Source organism: Notothenia coriiceps, unplaced genomic scaffold, assembly GCF_000735185.1.
Source record: "Notothenia coriiceps isolate Sejong01 unplaced genomic scaffold, NC01 NC01_scaffold00009998, whole genome shotgun sequence".
NCBI classification, from domain to species: Eukaryota; Metazoa; Chordata; class Actinopteri; order Perciformes; family Nototheniidae; genus Notothenia; species Notothenia coriiceps.
The window spans coordinates 68,017-91,749 of record NW_011342699.1 but is presented as its reverse complement, the minus strand read 5'-3'; the positions used below and the strand labels follow the sequence as shown (position 1 = coordinate 91,749).

Sequence of the window (23,733 nt, the reverse complement as noted above, 5' to 3'; positions counted from 1 at the left end):
GAAGCGTTACAAGGAGAGGGAACAAGGGGATCTTAGCCTTTTAGACCATAACTTACTCAAAACCCTATAAAACACACTACACAAAAGGGAAAACCCCCAAAAAGCATAATTGGGCCATTTAATTCTCGACTCTGGTGCTTATATATTGAATAATCAGAAATAGGTATTTTTCCGATGATGTTTTCCAGCTAGAACGTAGAGTAAAGTCAATATGAAAAGCTCATCTGAATAATGTAATTGTAAAGGAAAGGTTCACACTTTCTCANTCGCGGTAGGGCTGCATGATTTGGGGAAATAATCGAATTGCGATTTTTCTTTTGGGCCGCTTAAAAACAAATATCGCAAATCACAATGGCAATCTCTGTCAGAAAAATCGCAATTCGATTATTTCCCCAAATCATGCAGCCCTACCGCGAATCACTTTTTTTGCGGGACACCCGGGTACCCGACCCGATGCAGGACTCTGGTGTGGGGATACAAACAGAAGGCGAGCTTTTATTAAATTAAAAGCTGGTAAAACATCAACAATGGCAGGAGCAGGCGAGGAGGAACAAAAGGAAAAGTGACAAACAAACCAGGAGCACTCAGGAGGGCAGACCCGGGAAATCCTAGAACTGTAAACTTGCGAAAACCGGAAACTATACACACAAAAGTGAACTAAAATCATGAAACAGCACAGTGGAATGGAATTTTCCCTAATTGATTAATAAACAATGTTTTCGTCTTCGTCTTCTCCGTTGTCTTCTTCGTTGTCTTCTTCGTCTTCACTGTGTCGCAGGTGGTTACTACCATGTAGAGATTGGAGATATTTTTGTTGACCGTTACCAAGTGGTAAAAAAGTTGGGATGGGGCCACTTCTCTACTGTATGGCTGTGCTGGGATATGGTGTAAGTAAACATTTAAACTTTTATTAACACCATATTTAACATGATAACATAACATAGAGATGATCTAAACATAATAGAAGCTAACTGCCATAATTGTTTGCATGCAGGAACGGGCGTTTTGTGGCTCTGAAGGTAGTGAAGAGTGCTCAAACCTTCACAGAGACGGCACTGGATGAGATCAAACTCCTGAAATGTGTCAGTGTGACCCCTATTCCTTTGTTCAACATGCATACTAGTTGTAGTCATTTTTAGAGTACTAATGCATAAGAAGTATGTCTTTGTGTACTATTAGTACGTGTCTAGTTGCTAACAAAAAACTGTTTTATGTGGAAAAGATTATCAGAAACGTTGATAGGGGGTTAATAATTCACTGTGGTGTGTGTGCATGTGGAGAACGACAGGGCGAACTAAACAACATTTTAAAATACTTGATAATACTTTCAGTTGTTGATCAGCATTAGTTTTTTTTAATACACACAATTACGAAACCACCAATGTCTCACACTGTAGCTTGAATAATTTGTTGTTGAATCAAAATATCTGCCATGTTCTTGCAATGTATCGCTGTTAGGAGGCCATTTAATCACAGTGTGAGGGTTTTTATCATTATAATACATTTATATTGATATTTATAATATGTTCCGTATATGATCATCAGGTAAGGGACATTGACCCCAAAGATCCAAACCGTGAAACCATCGTGCATCTCATCGATGACTTCAGGATCACTACAGCAAATGGAGAGCGTATCCTTTACAGAACCATGTAATGTTACAACATACTAATTGATATATACTTAATAAATGAATATGCAGATTATGGGCCACTAGGCAGAGACATGCAACAGGCCACATCTCCCACAAAGGAGCAAGACACACAGATTGTTTACCTGTTAAGCCACTAATTGTTCTCTTTGTAGTCATTTCCCATCTCTCTGTTGTTGTGTGTCTCTTTTTGAACATGTTGTGTCTCTTTGTAGATGTTTTGTGTTACTTTATGATTGTGTTGGTCACGCTTTGTGTCTCTCAACAGTTTTTTGTCCTTTGTGGTTGCTTTTCGTAACTGCTGTAAGTGTCTTTACGTCTCTATGCAGCTGTTTTTCATTTCGTTGCAGTTGTTTCTGTATCTCTTTAAAGCCGTTCGGTGTTTCTTTGTTTTGATTTTGAGTCTCGTCTTGGTTGTTTCGTGTCTCTCTGAGCGACATTTTCTAGGCAAAGGCCAGAGGAAGAGGCCCTGACTGATCTTTGGCATGTCTTTGGTAATCCTGTGTTCAGTCATTCATACATAAGATAAGATAAGATGGAACTTTTATTAATCCCCGTGGGGAAATTCAGGAGTTTAAGAAGCAACAGAGTGAGATTGAAAAACAGGACAGTACAGTTTCACACATGCTTCCGTTGCCTATGTGCATACAGACAAACATTCAAATACCACCATGACATAGGGCTGCTCGNTTCCACTGTGCTGTGTCATGATTTTAGTTCACTTTTGTGTGTATAGTTTCCGGTTTTCGCAAGTTTACAGTTCTAGGATTTCCCTGGTCTGCCCTCCTGTGTCTCCTGAGTGTTCCTGGTTTGTTTGCCCCACACCTGCCTCCCTGTTTGTAATACTTTTGGGTCCGCATTCCAAAACCTTGACATGTTGTTAANGTAATCAACTGTTAAAAACATACTATTCACATTTTTTTTTTAAATAAATGTATGTTTTCAAAGTTAACGGATAATCGTTTTTAATAATCGTGATATCAAATTGATATCACGATTATTAAAAACGATTATCCGTTAACTTTGAAAACATACATTTATTTAAAAAAAAAATGTGAATAGTATGTTTTTAACAGTTGATTACCCTGAACTTTAAGTCAATTCAACTGAAAAACCCCAAAAATATATTAAAAGAAAAATAATAATACAAATATATATCGTTTTATTTCGATTAAGTTGTTTTCGTAATCGTTGCAAGCCAAAATCGTAATTGCGACTAAAATACGATGAATTGAGCAGCCCTACCATGACATCATTTTATCATAGTGCAAGCAAGGAGATGAAAAGATTGTGTCGATGTCTTTTTTGCACTCTCAAAAATACCCAAGAAACCCTCTATACCCGCGCTGTACAGAATGAAACAAAGGTCTTTAACTGCTCATCAGATGTGTGCATGGTTCTGGAGGTGCTGGGTCACCAGGTGCTGCGGTGGATCGTCAAATCGAACTACACTGGCCTCCCGCTGCCCTGTGTGAAGAGCATCCTCAGACAGGTGCTGTGCAACCCTTTATTCCATCCTAAATCATGCTTCCTGTCTTTCACCACTGACTGAGCTCTGAACAGATTATCTTCTATTTGTGCCCCTCTATGACACGGGCTGCAGTGACAGTGACTGTGTTTCCATTTCTTCTCACAGGTTCTGCAGGGTTTAGATTACTTGCACACTAAATGCAAGATCATCCACACAGACATCAAGCCTGAAAACATCCTGCTGAGGGTGGATGAGGTTTACATTCAGAACCTGGCGGCAAACACTAAGCTGTGGCAGATGCCAGCGTGCTCTGCTTTCACCAGCGCCACAGGTAAGTGAGATCATTTGAAAGGAATATGCTGGTGAAGGCATCTTGATTAAATACAAAAAACAACATTCTTTTCCACTTATTTTCACACCCTGTGCCTCCTTTCCTTGCTTATGTTTTTGCTTCCTGCCAGCGAACACAAGGTCCAGAGAAAAACAGGTGTGCATCCTGAAATGTATAATTCATTATTATTATTTTTTTGTGTTTTGTTGTGATTGTTTTATGACATCTGTGTTTCTGCTTTGACTTCCTAAGAGTTTGTCCAACATGTTTGGGAAGCTGACCGGGGTTTTCCACACTATTGGGGAGTGGGTAAGATGGATTTGTTTTGTTTGCTTTACCACTGCCTCTTAACTGCATCTTGACAACACCACAGCGGCGTTTGGAAGACCACAGGATACACGCATATGTATATTAAAACATATTTGAAAATGCATAAGGATTAGAATTATTTTGTACATACTCGTAAATGAGTTGTGTGTCCAAATTTAGATGGAAATGGATATGTTGTTTGATTTTATAAGTCGTACCCGACAGTGTAGTGGAAAATGCTTTGGTAGCCCATGGGGTATGGCATTCCATGTACACTTCAAAATGAAAATGTAATTCTCAATAGCATAATAACTTCAGCATATTTATGTTACTTCAAAAAAGAATTAGGAAAATGCATTAATTTTCCTAAGTAGTACCCCACCGTGCAGTGGACCAAAAAATATGTTGAATTAAATAATTGAATATGAACAATATAAAAACATCCACTAATGCAAGCAAGATTTAGGTCAAATGAAAGTGACATTTTCTAACAATTTCAAAAAGAGAAAAGATATTTCACATTTTGAAAAATCTTAGACCAGGGGTGTCAAACTCAAGGCCCGGGGGGCCAAATCCGGCCCATGACTTCATTTGATGTGGCCCCACAAGAGTTGCAAAGAATATAATATGTTTATTATTCGGTTACGTGCCGATTTACAGAAGCACGTTGCCCATAAACTAGGCTACATGTAGCACAATGCATCTCAAATTGTACTTTTTTCTCAGAATTAGAATTGTTTTCTTCAAAATATTCCTATTTTCTCAGAATCTGACTTTTTTTTCAAAATGTCACTTATTCATTTTTTTGATTTGGACTTTTTTCTCCAGAATTTGGCTTTTCTTTTTAAATCATTTTGTGACATTCGCACTTGCAATTATTTGCCCTAGACTTCTGCTTTCAGACGTAGTTAATTATGAAGTTATTACCCTATCTGATAATAATCCAATGCAGAGGCATTAATGTAATGTAATACATTATTTTATATATATTAAATATTGATATATGTATTTTTATATAGTAAAAAAAAACATCCCTGATGCTGATGTGGCCCGAGATGAAATTGAGTTTGACATCCCTATCTTAGACAATATTCAATTATTTTAAGCAACGCAGCCTAATTTCTCATTTGTGCAAACGATATCTAAATCATTAAAATGCAAAAAGTTATGTGAGCATTTGTAAACATTAATGACAGGCATCTTTAACTTGTGGCTTTAATCGGCATGTTTTTCTATAACAGGCATGAAGGTACTGTATTTTTACTCAATGCCCACCTTTCATTATTTCACACCACTGATTGCACCGCTGCAGTCCAGCAAGGTCTCCAGGATCCCCATTAAGCGACTGACAAGAAAAGACAGGAGTCGACGAGGACAGGAAAACGCACCTGAGCAAAAAAGAAAAGAAAACCTTCACGTTTCCTTTTCTGACGAGACTACTCCACCCACCACGCCTCGCTCCACCTGTCCCTCTAAGCTCACAGCGGGTCCTAACTTCACGTTGAGGCGGCAGACGCTGCTGTTTGAAGACGGACCGGACTCGGCGCCACGCAACAACAGAGAGTCCATCTGCTCGTGGCCGGACCTCAACACACAGGCCCCCGTCTCTGGCTCCAGATCAGACTTATTTCATCAGGCTGCTGACAAAGAGCCGCCTCCTCCTTCATCGTCCTCTCCTCGAGGTCAGTGGCAGGACATCTTTGTTTTTCCTAAAGTGGATGTCAGCTGTTTGTTCCTCTTCCTGTGGAAATGTGATGTTTACAGTTTGGGACAAATCTATAATTCTGTTCGTGGGTTTATTTAATAGTGTTTTAATAATGTTACTTTTTTAGATTCCCTTGTATTATCAGTAAACTAACAGTCTGCCCTGGTCGGATTAACTTCGCTTTCTATATCATTATGTTGTTTATTCTAGGTGACTCGGATGTACTTTTGGACCTACTAAAGCCCAAGAATGCTGAAAAAATCCTCATCAAGATTGCGGACCTGGGCAATGCCTGTTGGGTGGTGAGTTATTATTTAACAAACAAATCAAAAACCAAGAATAAACAAAACTCCTTTTTAAAGATATTCTTTTGCCAGAGAGCGCCTAAAAAAGTGGTTATTAACTATGTTATTAGTTGGCCACTGTCAGGTCGGTGAGTGCATTTCCACTGCAGGGCCTCACACGGCTTAGTACGGTATAGTTAGGCCTTGGTAGGCCAGGCTCACTTTATGCTGCGTTTCCATTACAGTTTAGGAACTGGGGTAGTAACTATAGTAACGCAGTGTAGGCGGAGCCGTGACGTCATCTTCAATGCGAAACACAAAACCAACATCAGCCGTTAGCTGTTAGCCCTCAGAGCTCACAGCTCCTCATATCTGTTCAGAAACTAGACAAAAGTTAAACAAGTACAAACCACAGACTGTCTGTGTCATGGCGAATACAGTCGCTGGTTTATTTATGTCTGTATAGGCTGTAGTTGTGAGTGTGGTCGGTCGGAGCATATACCACGTTAGCTTGGCCGATCTCCATTCAGAAAACATGCATTTAAAAAGGTTTTTCGTCTGCCGTCTGTCTGCAGAATTGTCAAAGCATTAATTCATGGTTTTTACTAACCGGTATCAGTATGTTGTTACTTAGGTATCATTTTGAAACGTGTATTACAATTAAACCACAGTAAAATATGTTCATTTTGTTGCAGCTATTCTCTCACTAGTTTAGCATACTCAGCCCGGTTGTTGGCCCGGAAAGAACCTTGATTTTGGAGAGCCAGAAAACTGTGAACAAGTACCCGCTAGCCGGAACTACCCCTAGTGGAAACGCAACAAAAAACGGGCCGGGTACGGCGCGCTTAAACCTCGCTCCGCGCTGTAGTGGAAATGCGCCATTATGTCTCTGCTGTAGGGTGAATAAAGGACTTCTGAATCTGAATCAAGGCAAGCAGGAACAGATCAGTGATTTTTTTAAAACAGTGAAATCACATAAGCTGACTGGTATGGTTAGAAAATTCAAACATGAGTCACTGAGAATCCATGGGTGCACAAAAATAAGGCAGGGAAAAAGCGCAGGAGCAGTGCAGATGGCTAAAAAGCTGAAGAGGCACAAAGCAACCACGCCAATTTGGCTTGGAGTGAGTGGAAATGTGCCTGTAAATGTTCTGCTGAGGGAAAGTGGAATCAGGAGCAGGTGGTGTTGAGAGTCAGGTGACCGGACAGGTGGGAGAGTCTGAGGGCATCTGGTGGACGGATAGAGGATAGCAAGCAGAGGACAGAGAGGCAGCTTTATAAGAGACACTCATCAAGTTTCAAACAATTCCAATCCATCGTTTTTATACAACTGAATGTGACTGGTGTTTTCTGTAGAGCACAGTATCCATATTTATCATGCCCTGCAGTGTGAAAAACAGCTGCCATGTGTTTTCAGTGAGACTGTGTGGGCTGATCTGAACTGCAGCTTGAAAGAGACGCACAGTTTAATCTTCAGCGTTTCAGAACTACCCGGTGGTGATGTTGGTTACGCTTCTCATTTCATTTTGCTGAGTCAAAGAAAAGAGACAATGATGTTATTTCCTCTGATGATATTTCCTCTGGCATTTTTTATAAGACACTTCAGCTGCAGGAAATTCAAAATGCTTTACATAAAAGATCAAAGCATCCGTGACAAATTGCATAAGAAACACACCATAAATGAACATTCAAATACCATTTCAAAGCTTGAATAGAAAATGAACTACTCAGACTATACAACCAGCACAGCCCCTAGTTGACCCCCCCCCTACACACACCACAACACAGACTATATCACCCCTTGCTGCTAAATACCAATAAACTATGTGCAATATATAAATGCCGTTAATAACTGTGTAATATATACCTGGCTGCTAAATCCTTAGAACTGTTACAAGGTGTGTATTTTGTAAATTGTGTAACTTGCTGCTGTTAAATACCAACCACCTATGTGCAATATGTGCTAGATGTGCAATATATATAGATGCCGTTAATAACTGTGTAATATATACCTGGCTGCTAAATCCTAAGAAATGTTACAAGGTGTGTATTTTGTAAATTGTGTAACTTGCTGCTGTTAAATACCAACCACCTATGTGCAATATGTGCTAGATGTGCAATATATATAGATGCCGTTAATAACTGTGTAATATATACCTGGCTGCTAAATCCTAAGAAATGTTACAGGATGTGTATTTTTTTAAATGATGTAACTTTTTATCATATCATAACTTAGTACTTTTTTTAAATGCATGTCACATATTTAACATGTAACATTAAGCTGTCTATGGCTCTTTTTCCTGCTGTAACTACGCACATTTCCCCTCGTGGGACTAATAAAGGTATTCTGATACTCGAACAATCCATCCATATTCATACAGGATCTGTGCTATACACGAGCCTCTTGCTTCCCCCCATCAGTGTAACCCGTGTTGTATTCTTCAGCTGCTTTGCTTGTGTGTTTGTTGTGTCCCCTCCTTCTTTCTCTATCTCTCCTTGTCCAACTTTGTATACAGTCTTTTTGCTGCGTATGGTCCCTTGTACTTGTCTTCACTTGTTCTGTAATCAATTGAGAATGCAATACAAAAACTAAATGGAACTTTCAGAAACAGGCATTGCTCAATCTAAGTGTCTAAGTGGTCATCTAGTCACTCAGACAAAAATCAGGACATTCTGATGTAGAGTTTCAAAATAAAAGACCTTTGAAGTCTCATATGAGGTATCATCCCTGTTTTTAGATGAGAAAAAAAAAAAAACTGTCCAGTATCAAAGACTCATCTCACTCCAGGGTGATAGCAGGACACCCCATCTAGTCACTCAGAAAAAATCAGGAAATNAATACATCCCGAGTATTTTCTGGTCCAGCAGGAGCAAAAGCCTACTCAGGGGAGTCTTCAATCTCACAGACATGCAGCCTCTGCACAGGGGGTGACACCATTATGCCGCTGCAGCTGGGGGACACTGTGTAGGTTCAAAAGGTGCAAATACAATCTTTACATTTCAGGTATGCCACTTACAGTGAAGAGATTTTAAATGAATGCAGAATGTACAGTAAGATGTTTTGCACTCAGTGTCACTTTGCAGAAATAACAGAGTGATAATAATAATAAACTCACACCATCAAACCCACCCTAACGCAGATTAGTCACCATCACCCAGAGCGCGGAAAGGTATTTTGTGACGTGGGGGCTGGCTGGACTCCAGGGAACACTATTACGGGCACTATAGAGCACCACGCACAAAAACTCCCCACACGCAAACACACAGTAAACCGCGAACTGTTACAATGAGAAGGCTCGATAATCAGCTCACGGCATATAGTGCAGGGGAAAGTGCTATTTTTTACGAGTGGGGAGGAGACCTTACTCCTCTTAAGGGTCCGGGGGATGCTCCCCCGGGGAAATTTTTTTAAAATATTGAAGTTAAAAGCATCAATCTGTGCCTTTGAGAGGCAAACATTAAAGAGATCTATGGATACATCTCTCAAACCCGGTGAAACACAACTGTAAGCATATGTTCTTTTTCTTTATGGATTTTTACAAATCACTCCCCTTTCAAACTGTATCTTGTTTTAAACTGCATATAGATTTATTTTCATAACTGTTTTTCCTTTTTTCTCTTATTTTTTTAAACATAATGATCATATGAAGGTGTGCCCGCGGAAATAATCTTTTGAATAATTTTTTGACCAAACCGTTTGAGACCACTGAGATAAACTTGTAGACTAAAGTTAACTATCTAAAACAACTCAGAGAGTCCTTTAGCTCCAACTGAGCCTCTCAGTCTGAGAGAGAGTCTCTCCAGCTTGTTGTGGAACAAACAGCTCCGTATGTCCGTTAGTGCAGCTAGCTAACCAGATGCTAACAACACGGCCCCTGCTGCTGGCACCTGTCCCTCTCTCTCTCCCCCTCTCTCACACACACTAAATGCGCTATTTCCGCACACACACAGAGCCGCGAGCTTGAATGACACAAGCACACTTTTATTTCCATGCAACTCTCTGATTGGTCTGGTGTCTTGCCTCTGTTGCATTCACTGAACACGGGAAATTACAGTCCTGCCGTCCTTTCTAGTGTCTTGATGAGGTTCACGTAAAGCACGGTTAATGTATTATATTATTGAGGTAGAATTGTCCGGGGCTACAGAAAAAACATTCGGGGCAGGCCAAAATATTATTTTACCAACAATGTGGAATTTATTGGCTACATAGGCCTATTACACAGATTATGCACAGCGGGAGCAGCAATAACCGTCAAATAATAATTCAAACAGGGGAGCTCCGCACCCCCTGCCTGCCGCTAGGGGGTACTGCAGCGCCTTCAGCACCCCCCTTCCCGCGCCCATGCCATCACCTAACAAAACACCTCAGAACATTGCAGGGAATAAACTGTGTCTGGATGACCAGAAACATCATAATCCAGAAATTCACTACATGCAAAAAGGCAGACAATCTCAACTGTATATCTTATATTATCGTATCGTATCGTATCCAACTCCCATGAGCACTTAATGCACACGGTTTGCTCATTCATTCTATTGGTCCATTTGGCTTTCTGGCTTGTTAGGCCGTGACCAGCAACTTGAACAAGGAGCAGATTTAAAACTAAAAAGCTACAATGAATTGTCAGGAAACAGCTGTGACAAAACCTGAATAGCAGAAAACACACAATGATAGCATGCGATGATGACACCAAAAGGAAGAGGAGACAAACGAGATGAAAAGACTATTTAACCAACCGGGTAGGTTCAACACAAATCAAATAATATGTAATTGCCCATCAACAAAATGGTGGCTAGTGAATATGCTGAGTGGCTAGTGACTTTAAAAAACCAATAGCCATAATGGCTAGTGATCAATACATTTAATGTCAATCCCTAGGCAGAGAAAAATGCATCCAAGCAGAAAAATATAGGCCACAAAAAGGCTCAGGACTTTAGATACAATCATAAGTAAATAAGTAAGTAAAGTTTATTTACAAAGCGCTTTTCACAGACAAAGTCACAAAGTGCTTGACAAAACAATAAAACATCATCATAGGAATCGTACAATGATAAATGAACACACAAGCCACGTGTTAAGAAATCATAAAAGCACCAAAACATAATAAAAACACAATGAAAACAAAATAAAAACGTAGTATAAAATAGAATAAAATCAAGCACACCGGTTACCCAAACGCCTGCCCAAACAGGAATGTTTTTAAATTAGCTTTAAAAAGGAGTCAACAGAGTCAGCAGACCGTAGATGAGCGGGCAGAGCGTTCGAACGTTCGATCACCACGGGTCTTAAGGTGGGACAGACAGTAAATTGAGCATGTGTGGCCTGAGTGGGCGGGCTGATGTATATGGATGAATTAGGTCAGCCATATAAGTAGGAGTCTGACCATGCAATGCTCTGTAGGTGAGAGTGATGATTTTTAACTGTATCCTAGCTACAGGGAGCCAGTGAAGAGGTCTCAGTATTGGGGTAATGCGGGACCGTTTATTTGACCGGGTGAGAAGTCTTGCACTATAACCCATTACTTTGAGCTTGTTTAATGCTGAGCTGAATATGAATGTGATTGTGGGAAACATTTTAACGTGACTAGTGTCTACATTATGTGTCCTTCAGTTTTCAAACAAATCCAACATTATGAAGACAATGATTATGTGGATGAACAATCACATTAAGGCCTACGTCATTAAAAGGCCCATTACTACACTAGAGTATTCTGGTAAGCCAAAAGCAAAAGTCCACCAAAACAACAACAAGCAAGAAAAGCTGCAAAGCCAATTCAACATCAGATATGTTTAACATGCAAGTCATGATGGAGTCAAATACAAGTATTCATACCATCAGTATTTAGCTTATAGACAGCATGAAAGCAGAACAACAAATACAGCAATCACTCCAAACTGGACAATGTTAGGACAGCAGTACTTTGGTAGAAATGTAAAGTTAGAAGAAAGTTACAACAAGCAACTCTAATACCTCATTCACACCAACGGTGTTTCAGGGTTTCCACGCGGTTTGGCTTTATGAAGCAGGCACGCAAACGGTTATGTCATGACGCAAACGATGACGCAATTACGCAGCACCAGTCAGACTCTGGGCAGTGTAAAAAGAGCCAGAGCTAAACCGAAGAACCGGTTCTGAACCTGAAAAGCTCTAGCACGGAGCTTGAACCGGAGTTGCGTTGGTGTGAATGAGGTATTAGATAGGAAGAGCAAACAANCATAGAGATAGGCGCTGTAGAAAGCAGTGAGACGTTGTGTATAGAGCTCGGTTCTATCGCTCCATGGAGTTTGCTCCATACGACGACTGGTTTAGATACAGTCACGTGCTGTGAGTGCTAGAAATCTTTGGTCAAATGCGTGGTGTGTGGTTCGTCATCGCCAGCATTCCGCTGACGAGTTGGGGGTGTGCTTCGTGGAGATGTTTGTATGATTAAAGATAGTGAGATGTGATGGTATAGTGTGTGAGGTGCGTGTGGTGCGTGTCGACCGTGTATATGGTGGCGCGTAGGAGTATGTTAATGCATTTTTCTACGTGCCGGCTTTGTCTGATAGAGTCTGTGATGCTGTTGTTGGTTATGCTGTCTTTGCGCTGATGTGTGAGAAGACGGATGCGTTTGTGATGCTATCTGTTGGTTGCTCGTGCGCGTTTCAATATCGTGTGAGCGTCAAAAAGTGTCTAAGAAAAGCCCAAGGGTAGGTGTCTAGAGTGTTCTTCTTTCTTCGTCGCATGTACTCAAGCGCTATTCCTGCGTTGTAGGTGTGTATTAGTGTCCCTGCGTGTTGTGCTCTCTGTCCGATACTAATTAGAACAGTATTCCGCCGTTTAATGCATTAATCCTCCGCCAGTAGTTACATAGCCTACGTAAGGCGCTTTCGTCAAGGGCTCTCGCGCAATTGTCAGCATATAACGCATTGTTAAATGCATACATGCGTATGTGACTGATAGTGGGACTTCTCTACATCATAGAGATTTTATTTAAGTGGTTAGTGTGAGTAGTACACTATGACCGAAGAAATGACGGGTGTGAGTTTAAGTATCACTCGTTTTGGTGAATTTTGTCGTGACTGCCACATAGAGATAACCTTCAAATATTTTATAATCCCGGCTATGAAATTGTCAAGCGCAGAAAAATATGATCCGGTGTCATAAGTATACCAGGCAATAAGAGAGGTAAGTAATTTTTATGTGTGTGTCGGTCGAGACAATTGACCGAAAATTTGAGAGAATGTTATATTCTTTGTCTCATAATACGTCTTTGTGCTGCTGTGTATGTGTTTAGTTTGGCGGAGATATTGTAATGTCTTTTGCCTCTAAAGTGTATGGTTAATCATTCGCGTTCATTTTGACACCCCTACTTTAAAGGTGGGGTAGGTTAAATCTTCACTTCAGAAACACGGTTTTGTTAAATTCCAATGGAATGCTCTTAACACTCCGATACAATGAATTAAATTCAATGCTTTGACAATATATACATAAACCTAAATTCCATTCTGTGAGTCGTCAGCCGTAATAAGCCTTACTTGACCAAATTTTCTGAGCCGGAGTCTCCCGGCTAAATACTTGAATGCCTACTGCCTGTCATGCCTGACTCCCTCTTGCACAACTTATCTCGTGCCTCCATTGTCATTGAGGGGTTTGTTTCTCAGTTGCTACGATGTCTTTTGGAGAGAAGGGGCTCTGTAAGGAAGAAGTCCTGATGGGAAGGGGCAATTTTTTCGTGGGGGCTGCGTACATTTCGAAATTCTAAGCGCACTCGAAGGCCTGGGTGTCCGCCATTTCGTTTACTACATATATGCTATTTCTACTTGCATTATTTACTGTATGGACCATCAGAATACACAGCAAATAAATTCCGGGTGGGAGTCAAGTGGACAATTTTTTCAAATGCACCGAGTAAATACATGCTATACCTTCCACCTCTTACGGTGTTGAAGATATTCGTGTTGTTGGCCGGCGCAGTTGCTATATTCTTCGCCAACCAAGAACAGTGGCAAATCAGCCTGGGAATGAAGGACCTTTCGAAGACGCAAGATTCCGCATAGCAACAACTCAGCTTCTAATCAGATTTTTCAGATTTCTTCATATATGCGCCTGTTGTGTGCAGTACGGCGCCGTATACAGTGATGACCTAACGACAAAAGATTAGAGATACAAAGCACGCTGTCAGTATTTAGATCTCACTACAATCAGAAAGCGATAATGACAGATCATAGATTAATCAAGATCAAAAGGGAATTCAGTGCAGTGTACAATCATACGCACAACCGAAGCTTTCCTCGGCGGCGTAAGACAATGTGGTCTCACATTGACTTTGCCGGAATCGTTCAGAACAAAAATAGTCCACCCTCTGTGGGCGCAACAAAGCTCAGAAACTGCTGCTTAACAGGTAGAGTAGGTAACCCTACAATTAGCAAATGGGCAAACTCAACGGTAACTGAAACCTAGGAAGAGTAAGAGTAGGATAATAGTTGCACATGTAAGTCGTGTTTTTGTATTACGTCGTGGTTGGAATGACAGAGAAGTGCGGTGCTCCAGATGTCAGACGGTCGTGTGGCGTATCTTGCGAGCCGCTCCCTCTAAAATAGCAAATCACCGATCAGAAATCGGCTTCCGCAGAGCGTCCTTGCACTATGAACATCGACTGGAAAGGTCTTCAGTGAAGTGTTTCGTGCTGAAGACAAGCAGATCTATCATAGTATGATATGAGAAATTGATACACATAAAAGATGTATAGCTTAATTATAATCGACAAAGTAGCATTTATATTATCAACACTTCTCTTCAAAAAGCTAGTTGTATTACTATCTTTTAGCTCTTACACTTCATTTAAATCTATATACGACATAGAAGACAATAGATCTAAAAATCAGATCTTTTTAGTTACGTATCTCTGTGGCGGCAAATGGGATAAAACGGTAGTGTCTGTCCTTTCATTAAACCTGAGATTGTTGCACTTGGGCGCCAGGCCGTCGCATATACCTGAGCGGAGGCCGACTTGCTCACGGGATACATTCTGCCTTACAGACTATGTGCATCTACATGCGTGTGATAGTTACTACACTGTGGACTGTATAAGCACTCGTATTTATTGGAATAAATGATCAAAGATAAATACACTTGATTTAGAATCACTTTATCTAAGGAGGGTCAAGGGTAAACTGTGGATCGTGTCTGGCTCCATGTGTTTCGCGCGTGTACAAAGTGCTGCGTAGAGCCATATGGCGAAGCTGATTAAGACGATGTCTTATAGCAGCCAAAAAAAGAAGAAAGCAAATGCTTGCCATATAGCTAAGGGCTATGATCCGCGTACGCTAGTTAGCGACTCGCTTGGAAACGCTCTATCTGCCTTCTAAGACGAGTCTGGACTCTCTGTTGTCTATTTCTCAGGGTTAGACGTTCGCAGTTCTTAACGTCTCTGTGCTAGAGCTCTTCCTTGTACAACCCGATGATTTTGAAGTGTGTTCGCGAAAATGTGTTCATTGTGAAAAGGTGCATGCGTCGTCTGTTTTTGGAATGGATAGAAGGTAGGACTAAAGCTTCGCCCGGTGTCTCGTGCGTTGCTTTTAGTATATCCGATTTTCAATCTCATGATTCTGTATGATGTTTTTGATTCTTTTTGCTTGGACAATTGTGCGATCGTTATGTTTATATTACTTCTGTCGTTTTGTTGTAGCTTGGTTATGTTGTGTTTGTAGATTGTGATCGTGCTTTCTTAGACGCTGTGTAGAGTGTGTTCATTTAGCATTGTACGCTTCCGTCCCATAGCAACTCAGATGCATGTAATATCAAATATATCTCGTCTTGAAGATACAGTGATGCTATCGTCGTTGGTGTCTTGGTGTGACTGTCCTGAGCCGTGTTGTCGTGTGATCCTTCGTCGGCGCTCTAGTACTTATTTCATTGCGAAGTCAGCTTATTGTGCCCGCGAGACACACCAATCACCATGACTTTCATCCCTACGCTTACTTCCTTCGTACTATTAAACAGAGGAGTTTGTAATGTCTACAGTGGAGAGGCATATGGTAGGAGAAAAAAAATCCTGCAGATGTACACCTGGTGTTGCTTTATAAGAGTGACCTTGTTAAGCTGTAACCTGGCTGATCAATATAAATCTAGATTCTTCACCAGGCTTTCAAGCACACAGGCGAAAAAAAGCGCGAATACTAGCGCCCTATTGTGCTACCGTCAGCGATGTCCCGAGACAACGCTCATGCAGGGTCTCTTTTTATGTGGCTACTACATCCTGCTTTTGCTCTTGACATCGCGCGTTCTTGCACTTGTATGTTGTGCCTTCTTCCTTGCTGTAATGTTCTCCATGGTCATAACAAGCTTATAGAGGCTGCGCGCTAGTGTGATAATTTATCTATCGCTTTTCGTAGACTACTCTCTAGCTACGATTCCTGTTGTATATAGTATTGACTCTCAGCGTATTGACCATTGTGGCTTAGCCCCTTTTGCACTTGGCGGCGGGATGGTGAGCAATAAGAGCCGTGTAGGATTTCAGCAGGTGAAAGGCATCTAGGCCAGCTCAATGTTACATATATAGCTGAGGTGCCAGCTGAGCCTATCGCAGTCATGCATTGTGTGAAAGCAACTAAGTAGAGATACTTGACAACGATCATTTGTTAGATGTGTGCTCACTAAGAAGCTTAAGACGATAACGCATGCTCGCTCACATTGTACGAGTGCGAAATAATCTCGCGCTCACTTCTGTCTACTGCCACATTCAATGCTGATATTGGAGACGCGAGTTAGACTTTGAAAAGATTTGACGCGTGTTCCTCAGGTGAGATTTTCTCATGGCCGTGTGGGTGTGGACGAGGCCGTAACTGCGTCTGCACGTCAGATCCATGTTTAGCCAGGACCTACTCAGCGTGCGCATCTAGCCGAAATTTTCTGATATCGCAATAAGACCATCTTCTTCGGTTAACACTTCATAAGCACCGCGAAAAAAATATAAGTAGACTTCGATTTTAGAGTTCTGTATCACAATGTCCTAATCTAGAGGTATTCAATCCAAGCTCTCGGACTCTATTCCAGATCCACAACCAGTTAGGCTGTGTGGAGAGTGTAAACAGTATCTGTAGTATGGATATGAGGACCTTCCGGCAATATGTCTAATTAATATGTTTTGCGTGGAAGACGGCTTAGTATAGCCGGTTCGAAGTGACTCATTCTTATGTCAGTGATGATAACAGTATCTAGCATAACGTAATATACTGGTGTAAAACAAAGAAAACTGCCATTAGTTTTTTACTCACAAAAATCAAGATGAAGTTACCGTATTTTCTGGACCATATAAGCCTTGCGCCTTTTTTCTCCGCGCGGCATTGTGTATTCCTGAGCACCAATGACCGGCTTAATGTGAATGTATGTTTACTGGTGCTAGACTGACTGTATGGACTTTTAGGAGCAGTACTACCGAGACCACTGTAGGGCACTCACTTATTCTATGGAATATGTACAGGTCTCTACCGATTACATCATATATACATCTATGGGACGCTCTATGGCCGGTTCCGCGCCCCACCACAACATATAAGCGGACCGAGCTTCGACAGCAGGCAGAAGCGCTGTGGCGGCAAAAGCAGTCGCGCGCGCTCCCTCCCTTGTTTTCCTTGCTGTGACAGGCTGATATAGATAGCTGGCGATTTCGCCAAGCTACCGCTCGGCATGGGACATCCAGAGTGTAGATGTGTACAGTAGTGCAGATATCCTGAAATTCTGAAAACTCGCAGTAGTCTATAAACAGACAGAGCCAGCTCTAACGTATACTGAGAGGTTTCTGATGATTGGATGCTCAGGCATTGATAATGTAAAGTGCGGGCGAGCGACTGTCTACAGGTTGTGTTTGTCTTGAAATGTTTGAAATGTGTTGTTTAAGTTTCAGAGATGTAACCTCAACAGAACCTAAAGATAGAAAAGTGCATGGTTATCAGTGTCTGTAGCTCACTCATCGGTATCTCACATCGTCACCGGCGTATCTTTCTCTCTGATTCTGCATATTGTGAAACCTGTGAAGACAAGAAACTAAAAAGATAAATAATCCGTACAACAATCCAGAAACAAACCAAAAAATAAACGGCATCGAAGATTTTTTCTCCTCAAAAAATTCTCCTGAAGCACATAAACATAATCCTTTAAAAAAGTTACAGACAAAGTAAGTAGACCGTAGCACGTTATTCCTGGCTATAAGCGGATGGTCGTGTTGTCAACAGACAAAGTTACAAAGTGCTTGACAAAACAAATAAAGACATCATCACATGTAAGTGGATATTCCCGGTGACAAGTTGTAGATCATGGACAACATGTTCTTTTATTTCCTCGCGATAAGATGGGCCTTGATACGTTAGAGACTGGTGTAAATAGGAGTCATGGAAAAAGCACACTTAAAACATATAAAAACACAATAAACACAATGAAAACAAAATAAAAACATAGTATAAAATGGAATAAAATCAAGCACACCGGTTACCCAAACGCCTGCCGAAACAGGAATGTCTTTAAATTAGCTTTAAAGGAGACAACAGAGTCAGCAGACCGTAGATGAGCGGGCAGAGTGTTCCATAGCTTAGCTATGGAAGCTAGCTTTCTTTTTTTTCTTTTAGCATAGCTTTCCATGGCTTCGAACGCTCAATCACCGGGGGGCCTAACCCTTGACCCTTTGTTAAAGTGATTGTTTTCCATAATCTGAGTCAGTGTAAGCATGTAGATGTTAAACAGAAGAGGCCCCAGGATGGAGCCTTGAGGAACTAATTATCATTTGATCAGAGATAGTAACAGTCTGTAATTTCATGTTAAAAGTTAAATATGTAAGAGTAATACAACTACCTTTTTGAGGAGTGTTGATAATATAAATGCACGTGATTTAATAGTGAACAATTAATATCTTCTGTCTCTTGTCTTCAGCACAAACACTTCACTGAAGACATCCAGACGTGTCAGTACCGCTCTGCGGAGGTTCTGATCGGGGCTGATTACGACACACCGTCTGACATCTGGAGCACCGCCTGCATGGTAATACAAACCCTTACATGTGCTTTTCCTCTCTTCTCTTCCTGTTTCATTCCATTATTGCCATTTCTTGTTTACTGTAGGCTTTCGAGCTGGCCACAGGGGACTATCTGTTCGATCCGCAATCAGGAGCCACATTCTCCCGCGAGGAAGGTTTGTATTGTTCACTGCATCCCTTTTGATCTTGATTTCACTCATTTCGCTAGAATAAGTGTGCTTTGACCTATCTTAGATCACATTGCCCACATTATTGAGCTGCTGGGATCCCTCCCATCCCAGTTTGCACTGTCTGGGAGAAATTCCAAACGATTCTTCAACCGTAAAGGTGAGGTATACTTTATTGATTTGAAAAAATTGTATTTCAACTATTTATTTGCTTGATCAGTATTTAAAGGTAGGATAGGTAAGAATGGGGAAACCAGCTCGAGTGCGCTAGAATTTGAAAGTACGCAGCCGAAAAAAATCTGCCCCTTCCTTCAGACTTCCTTACAGAGCCCCTCCTCCAATACACACGAACGCGCACATGACCAATGAGGGCACGAGATAAGTTTGTGCACAGATGGAAGGCTGACAGGCAGGTAGGCCATCCAGTTATTTTAGCCGGGCCGGCTCAGATGATTGGTCGTGCTTTTTACAGCGCTACGGCTTCCACAGATGACATTTTGTTTATGTATTTATTGTCAAAGCATTGAATTTATTCATTGCTATCGGGATGTTAAGAGCATTCCATGGAATTTAACAAAACGTGTTTCTGAAGTGAATTACCTACCCCACCTTTAAAGTAGGGGTGTCAAAATGAACGCGATAATAACTCTTTAAAGCAACTTCCTTAACGCAACTTTCTTAACGCAGCACAAATTATTTTGACAAGATTAACTTAAAATTGGATTGTTTGCAAATATAAAAAACATGCGTTTTGTATAAAGAAATCATATTTGTCCACTTGATTTATCGCGATTAAATATTTGAATCTATTGGCAGCCCTAATTTAAAGTAATAATCTTAAAGAATGTCATTTAAATAAATCTCTGTAAAGTCACTATCAGTCAAATATAGTAACACATGCGTAAGGCACACGGATGAAAGCCCTTTGAATATGTAATACTACAAACTGAATGTCTTTGAAGACATCCGGGGAAAAAACTCCAAGCAGGAATCTCTTGGAATTGAGATCAAAAAACACCTGGAACTACCGGTTATTGCTATATATGTGAAGCCAAAGATAAAACAACCGATCTTTGAGATATAAACTTCAAAGCTTAAGCAGAATTGGAAAATAAAGGCCTTCTTCTGCAGCTCTTCGCACCACAGTACTTGTCATTCTTTTTAAACATCATCCCTGTAGGAATTGTGATCCAAATAGCGTTATACTGCTAAATTGCATAGGAATTCCTGTCCTGCTTTCTTTGCAAACTTGTGGGCTTTTAATCCTTTGGCTACGGTTAGGAGAAAGCTTAACTACTTGTAACTCCTCTCACTGAGACGCTTTTTCAATATTGCGTTAATTTTCAGACTTTTGTTAAGACCCTGTTCTATACACTCTTTATTTATAGACTTTATTTTAAACTGTACATCTTCCATGTTTGGGTTGCTTTGCAGTGTGGGTAGTTGTTGCCAATCACGGAATAGCTATCCGTAGATATTCAAAGGTTAAAGGAGGCTTTCACCATCTTAAGGGATGTGCATTAGCATTTTAAGAACAGCCAATAGGAAAGCCCCTTTTGCTGAAACGACCTGTGGTTTGCCAAAATCTTGCGTCACTGACTAGATTATCTAAAGCCTTAAAGCAGAGCCAAGAGGAGGTCAAGAAGTGTCATTTTTTATCAGACTTCTTAAATATAAGCTTATTATGTCAGTTTTACAAACTGCCTTTCCCTGCTTTCATATCTAAAGCAGACCAAAGCAGTGTTTCCGTCTACTTCTAACCCTTTGCAGGACAACTGCGACACATCTCCAAGCTGAAGTCGTGGAGTTTGTTGGAGATCCTGCTGGATAAATACGAGTGGCCGCGGGAGGAAGCCGTGCAGTTCAGCTCGTTCCTCGTGACCATGTTGGAGCTGCTGCCGGAGAAAAGAGCCACAGCCGCCCAGTGTCTGAAACACCCCTGGATCTCCTTCTAGACCTGACTTGTTCAACGCCCAGTGGACTAGCTGACATGGGACTTGGACAACTGTTGGATGAACAGCAGTCTGTCTGGTGCTGGCATCACGAGCACAGCTTTATAGATATGTATTACATTCATTTTTTTTGTAACCTTTTCGCAATCAGCTTCCTTTGTCTTTTAGTATTTTAAAGGGGCCCTTTTATGATAATGTCAGGTTTAAATTTGTATTTAGTGCCTCTCTACTGTGACCTGTTCACATGCTTTAATGTTCAAAAAGCTAATAGCTAGCTAATAGAAGCGCAGTGTTGCATAGTGATGTCACTATGTTCAAGTCCAAAGGAGGCGTTTCTGGCAGTGTGGTACGGAACTTTGGGATTTTAGCCTTTGCAGACCATTAACATGCACAAGAACCTATTTAACACACGACTACAGGAAAGGAACAACCCAAAAAGCTCAGTAGGGCCTCTTTAAATGTCCGTCACTTCTGATGAAGGCATAGCAATGACCAAAGAGAACGTTTGTCTGACTCGAAAACTGCCTTGTTTTATGATCACAGCCATCTTGAATATCAATAAACTGACATCAATTGCTTTTTCTTTCTCCTGCAGTTATTTTTAAAACAAGACCTCACCTTCAAGAAGTGCTTGTGTGAAAGGTAGTGGTACGCCAGTCTGAAGTATGAGATGGATTTATTCAGACAGCACTCGTCATCTTGAAGGAAAACTCCCAGGAGGGGACTGGAGAGGGTTGTATTATTTAAAAAGAAAAGCAGTCTGTGTTAGTAACAACATTTTAGGTGCTTTTCCGATTTTTTTTTAAATGAATAAATGATCAGCTCCAACATCTAGACATGCACAGTAGTGGTTGCAACAACACTCAGAGTGAGCCTAGATACATGCCAAGGGATCCTCCAGCGTGTGTGTGTGTGAGTTCATGCTCTCTCAGCAGAGCACGGAGAGGGGGATGGAAGGAAGAAGGAGGGAGGAGTTAGTCTCACATGAGGGCAGGCATATGTCCGCCTGCTAGAAGCCTCACATATTTTCCTCTCACGGCGAGAGGAGGGCAGAGAAGACAGGGAGCGCCGCCTGCCCTCACATGTAAGTCTGATTTCTGTTCAGATTTTAAAGACAGACCCTTGAAGAAAGCACCATGTGTTGTTGTCTGTCTAACCTGGTTTGTTCCTGTGTTGCACAAGGGAGACCACGGCTCAGGCTGCTACTAATTCCTGTTTTGAGCCTGAGAGTGTGCACTCGTGTTGTGAAACTGGCTGGAGGTGATTCAGTGCCAAACTGACATAGCTGGTGACACTCCTCAGTGCCATTTTAGGAACAAATACATGATATCTTAAATCATGCATTTTATCTTGTGTCTATATAAATATTTTTGTACATTTTTTAAAACATTTTTTTCAACATTTATATAATCACCCCTTATTTTTGTTTTTTCACTTTTTAATTTAATTTGATTTAATCTTTTTATTCTATTTTATATTATTGTAGTTGTATCCTTTATTGGACCTTCCTACTCTTAACACCCTTGTTTATACATACTTTTAAAATTATTTTATTTAGTCATTTTATTTTATTCTACCTAAAAATAGTACAAATAATAACAATTTGTATATTGTTTTTGTATTCATGTATTTGTCTATACCATTTTGAAATGGAGCAACTGTCACACCCCCGGATAAATAAAGTATTCTGCTTCTGAAATAATGAACAACTTTGAAATGTTTTCACTTTATATTCCTGTTTGTTATTTAAAAAAATCTCTCTGCACAGTGATGAGAACATGAAAAGCATGTGTTTACTAAACCATGCCAGTCTGCTCTTTGTTTGTAAATCTCTCACGGTGTGTTGGTCAGGAAGACGCCAAAGTAAAGGTTAGAGTACTGGCGCTCTCCCGTTTGTGACACACATCTGAACCCTCAGCCAGTTGCCATGCGACTCAAACTCCACATCAAAAGTAATTACCTCAAACCCTGCTGTTCTCTCACAGTTACATTATATGTGCAAGGTAATGTTTACAGCCGTTCTCTTCACAGCTTCTCCACAGAAAGAGCCCGTGTGTGAGGATTCTGGCTGTGCCTTTCTCCCCCTTTTTTTTTAACTCCAATTCATCAACACATTTATTGTTTCTGTGAGTGGGCCTGTGTTGTGTGTTTACCAGCTCTAATTGCAGTGGATATGAAATGATATCATACAGTGATACCAGCACATTGGGATACGTGTGGGTGTGCAGCTTAGACCTGGCAGCGGCTGATAATGAAAACAGGAGCCGAGAGAGTGTATTGTACGCTGCATAGTAAACACCCATCTCATTAGCCTCACACAAAGAGAGAGGGGAGATATGAGAGCTTTCATTTATTTCCTGCAGATGTGTTGTTATTGTGTGCATCGTTTATCACAGTTTCTATGACGCATCAGTATATATAACCATGCTGAAGTCATGTTTATTTCTCTGCTTGCAGGATGTGGCTGACTCTTCTGTACAGTATCACCGGTGGAGCTGCTCTCCTGTATGCCCTCTACAGATGGCTGATCCCAGCTGTTGTGCAGTATCATGCAGGACTGGCGCTGATCTGGCATGATGTCATTGTGGAGCGGATACTGGACACTGTGACCCAGTCCACTCGTCCTCAGGTGGGCCTCACATCTACAGTATTCACCAGCGCCCAACACACTAATGAACATTAATGATCATACAGGTGGAAGAGACTGAGACTTGGTAACGATGAAACTAAGTAAATTCCAAAAAGAGAAGACTCCACACACTAAGTAAAATGTAATTAGTAACTGACTAACTGACAGACAGCCATAGAGCATAGTTGCTAGTATATATGTTTTCTCTCCCACACACTCCCCCC

General features: G+C 41.0%; 2 protein-coding genes across 3 annotated transcripts in view; both read left to right on the top strand.

Moving 5' to 3' along the window:
- The first annotated feature begins 527 nt into the window (after positions 1 to 527).
- On the top strand, positions 528 to 21,603 carry LOC104945755 (SRSF protein kinase 3). The gene is made up of 14 exons (XM_010771473.1): positions 528 to 540; positions 779 to 887; positions 995 to 1,082; positions 1,546 to 1,633; positions 3,037 to 3,143; positions 3,288 to 3,453; positions 3,584 to 3,609; positions 3,706 to 3,762; positions 5,075 to 5,444; positions 5,678 to 5,769; positions 18,659 to 18,766; positions 18,847 to 18,916; positions 18,996 to 19,088; positions 20,699 to 21,603. Exons 1-14 carry the CDS (start codon positions 528 to 530, stop codon positions 20,881 to 20,883), a joined length of 1,572 nt encoding a protein of 523 aa, XP_010769775.1. The 3' UTR covers positions 20,884 to 21,603.
- A 251-nt stretch (positions 21,604 to 21,854) lies between these two features.
- The window catches only part of comtb (catechol-O-methyltransferase b), an 8,496-nt gene continuing 6,617 nt past the window's right edge, over positions 21,855 to 23,733 (top strand). Inside the window, exons 1-2 of one of the 2 annotated variants that reach the window (XM_010771434.1) lie at positions 21,855 to 21,964; positions 23,338 to 23,509. In XM_010771434.1, coding sequence (XP_010769736.1) covers positions 21,963 to 21,964; positions 23,338 to 23,509 — 174 coding nt within the window. In that variant the 5' untranslated portion in view covers positions 21,855 to 21,962. Of the gene's footprint in view, positions 21,965 to 22,738; positions 22,833 to 23,337; positions 23,510 to 23,733 lie in introns of those variants that run through there. The other variant, XM_010771435.1, reaches the window with a different exon arrangement.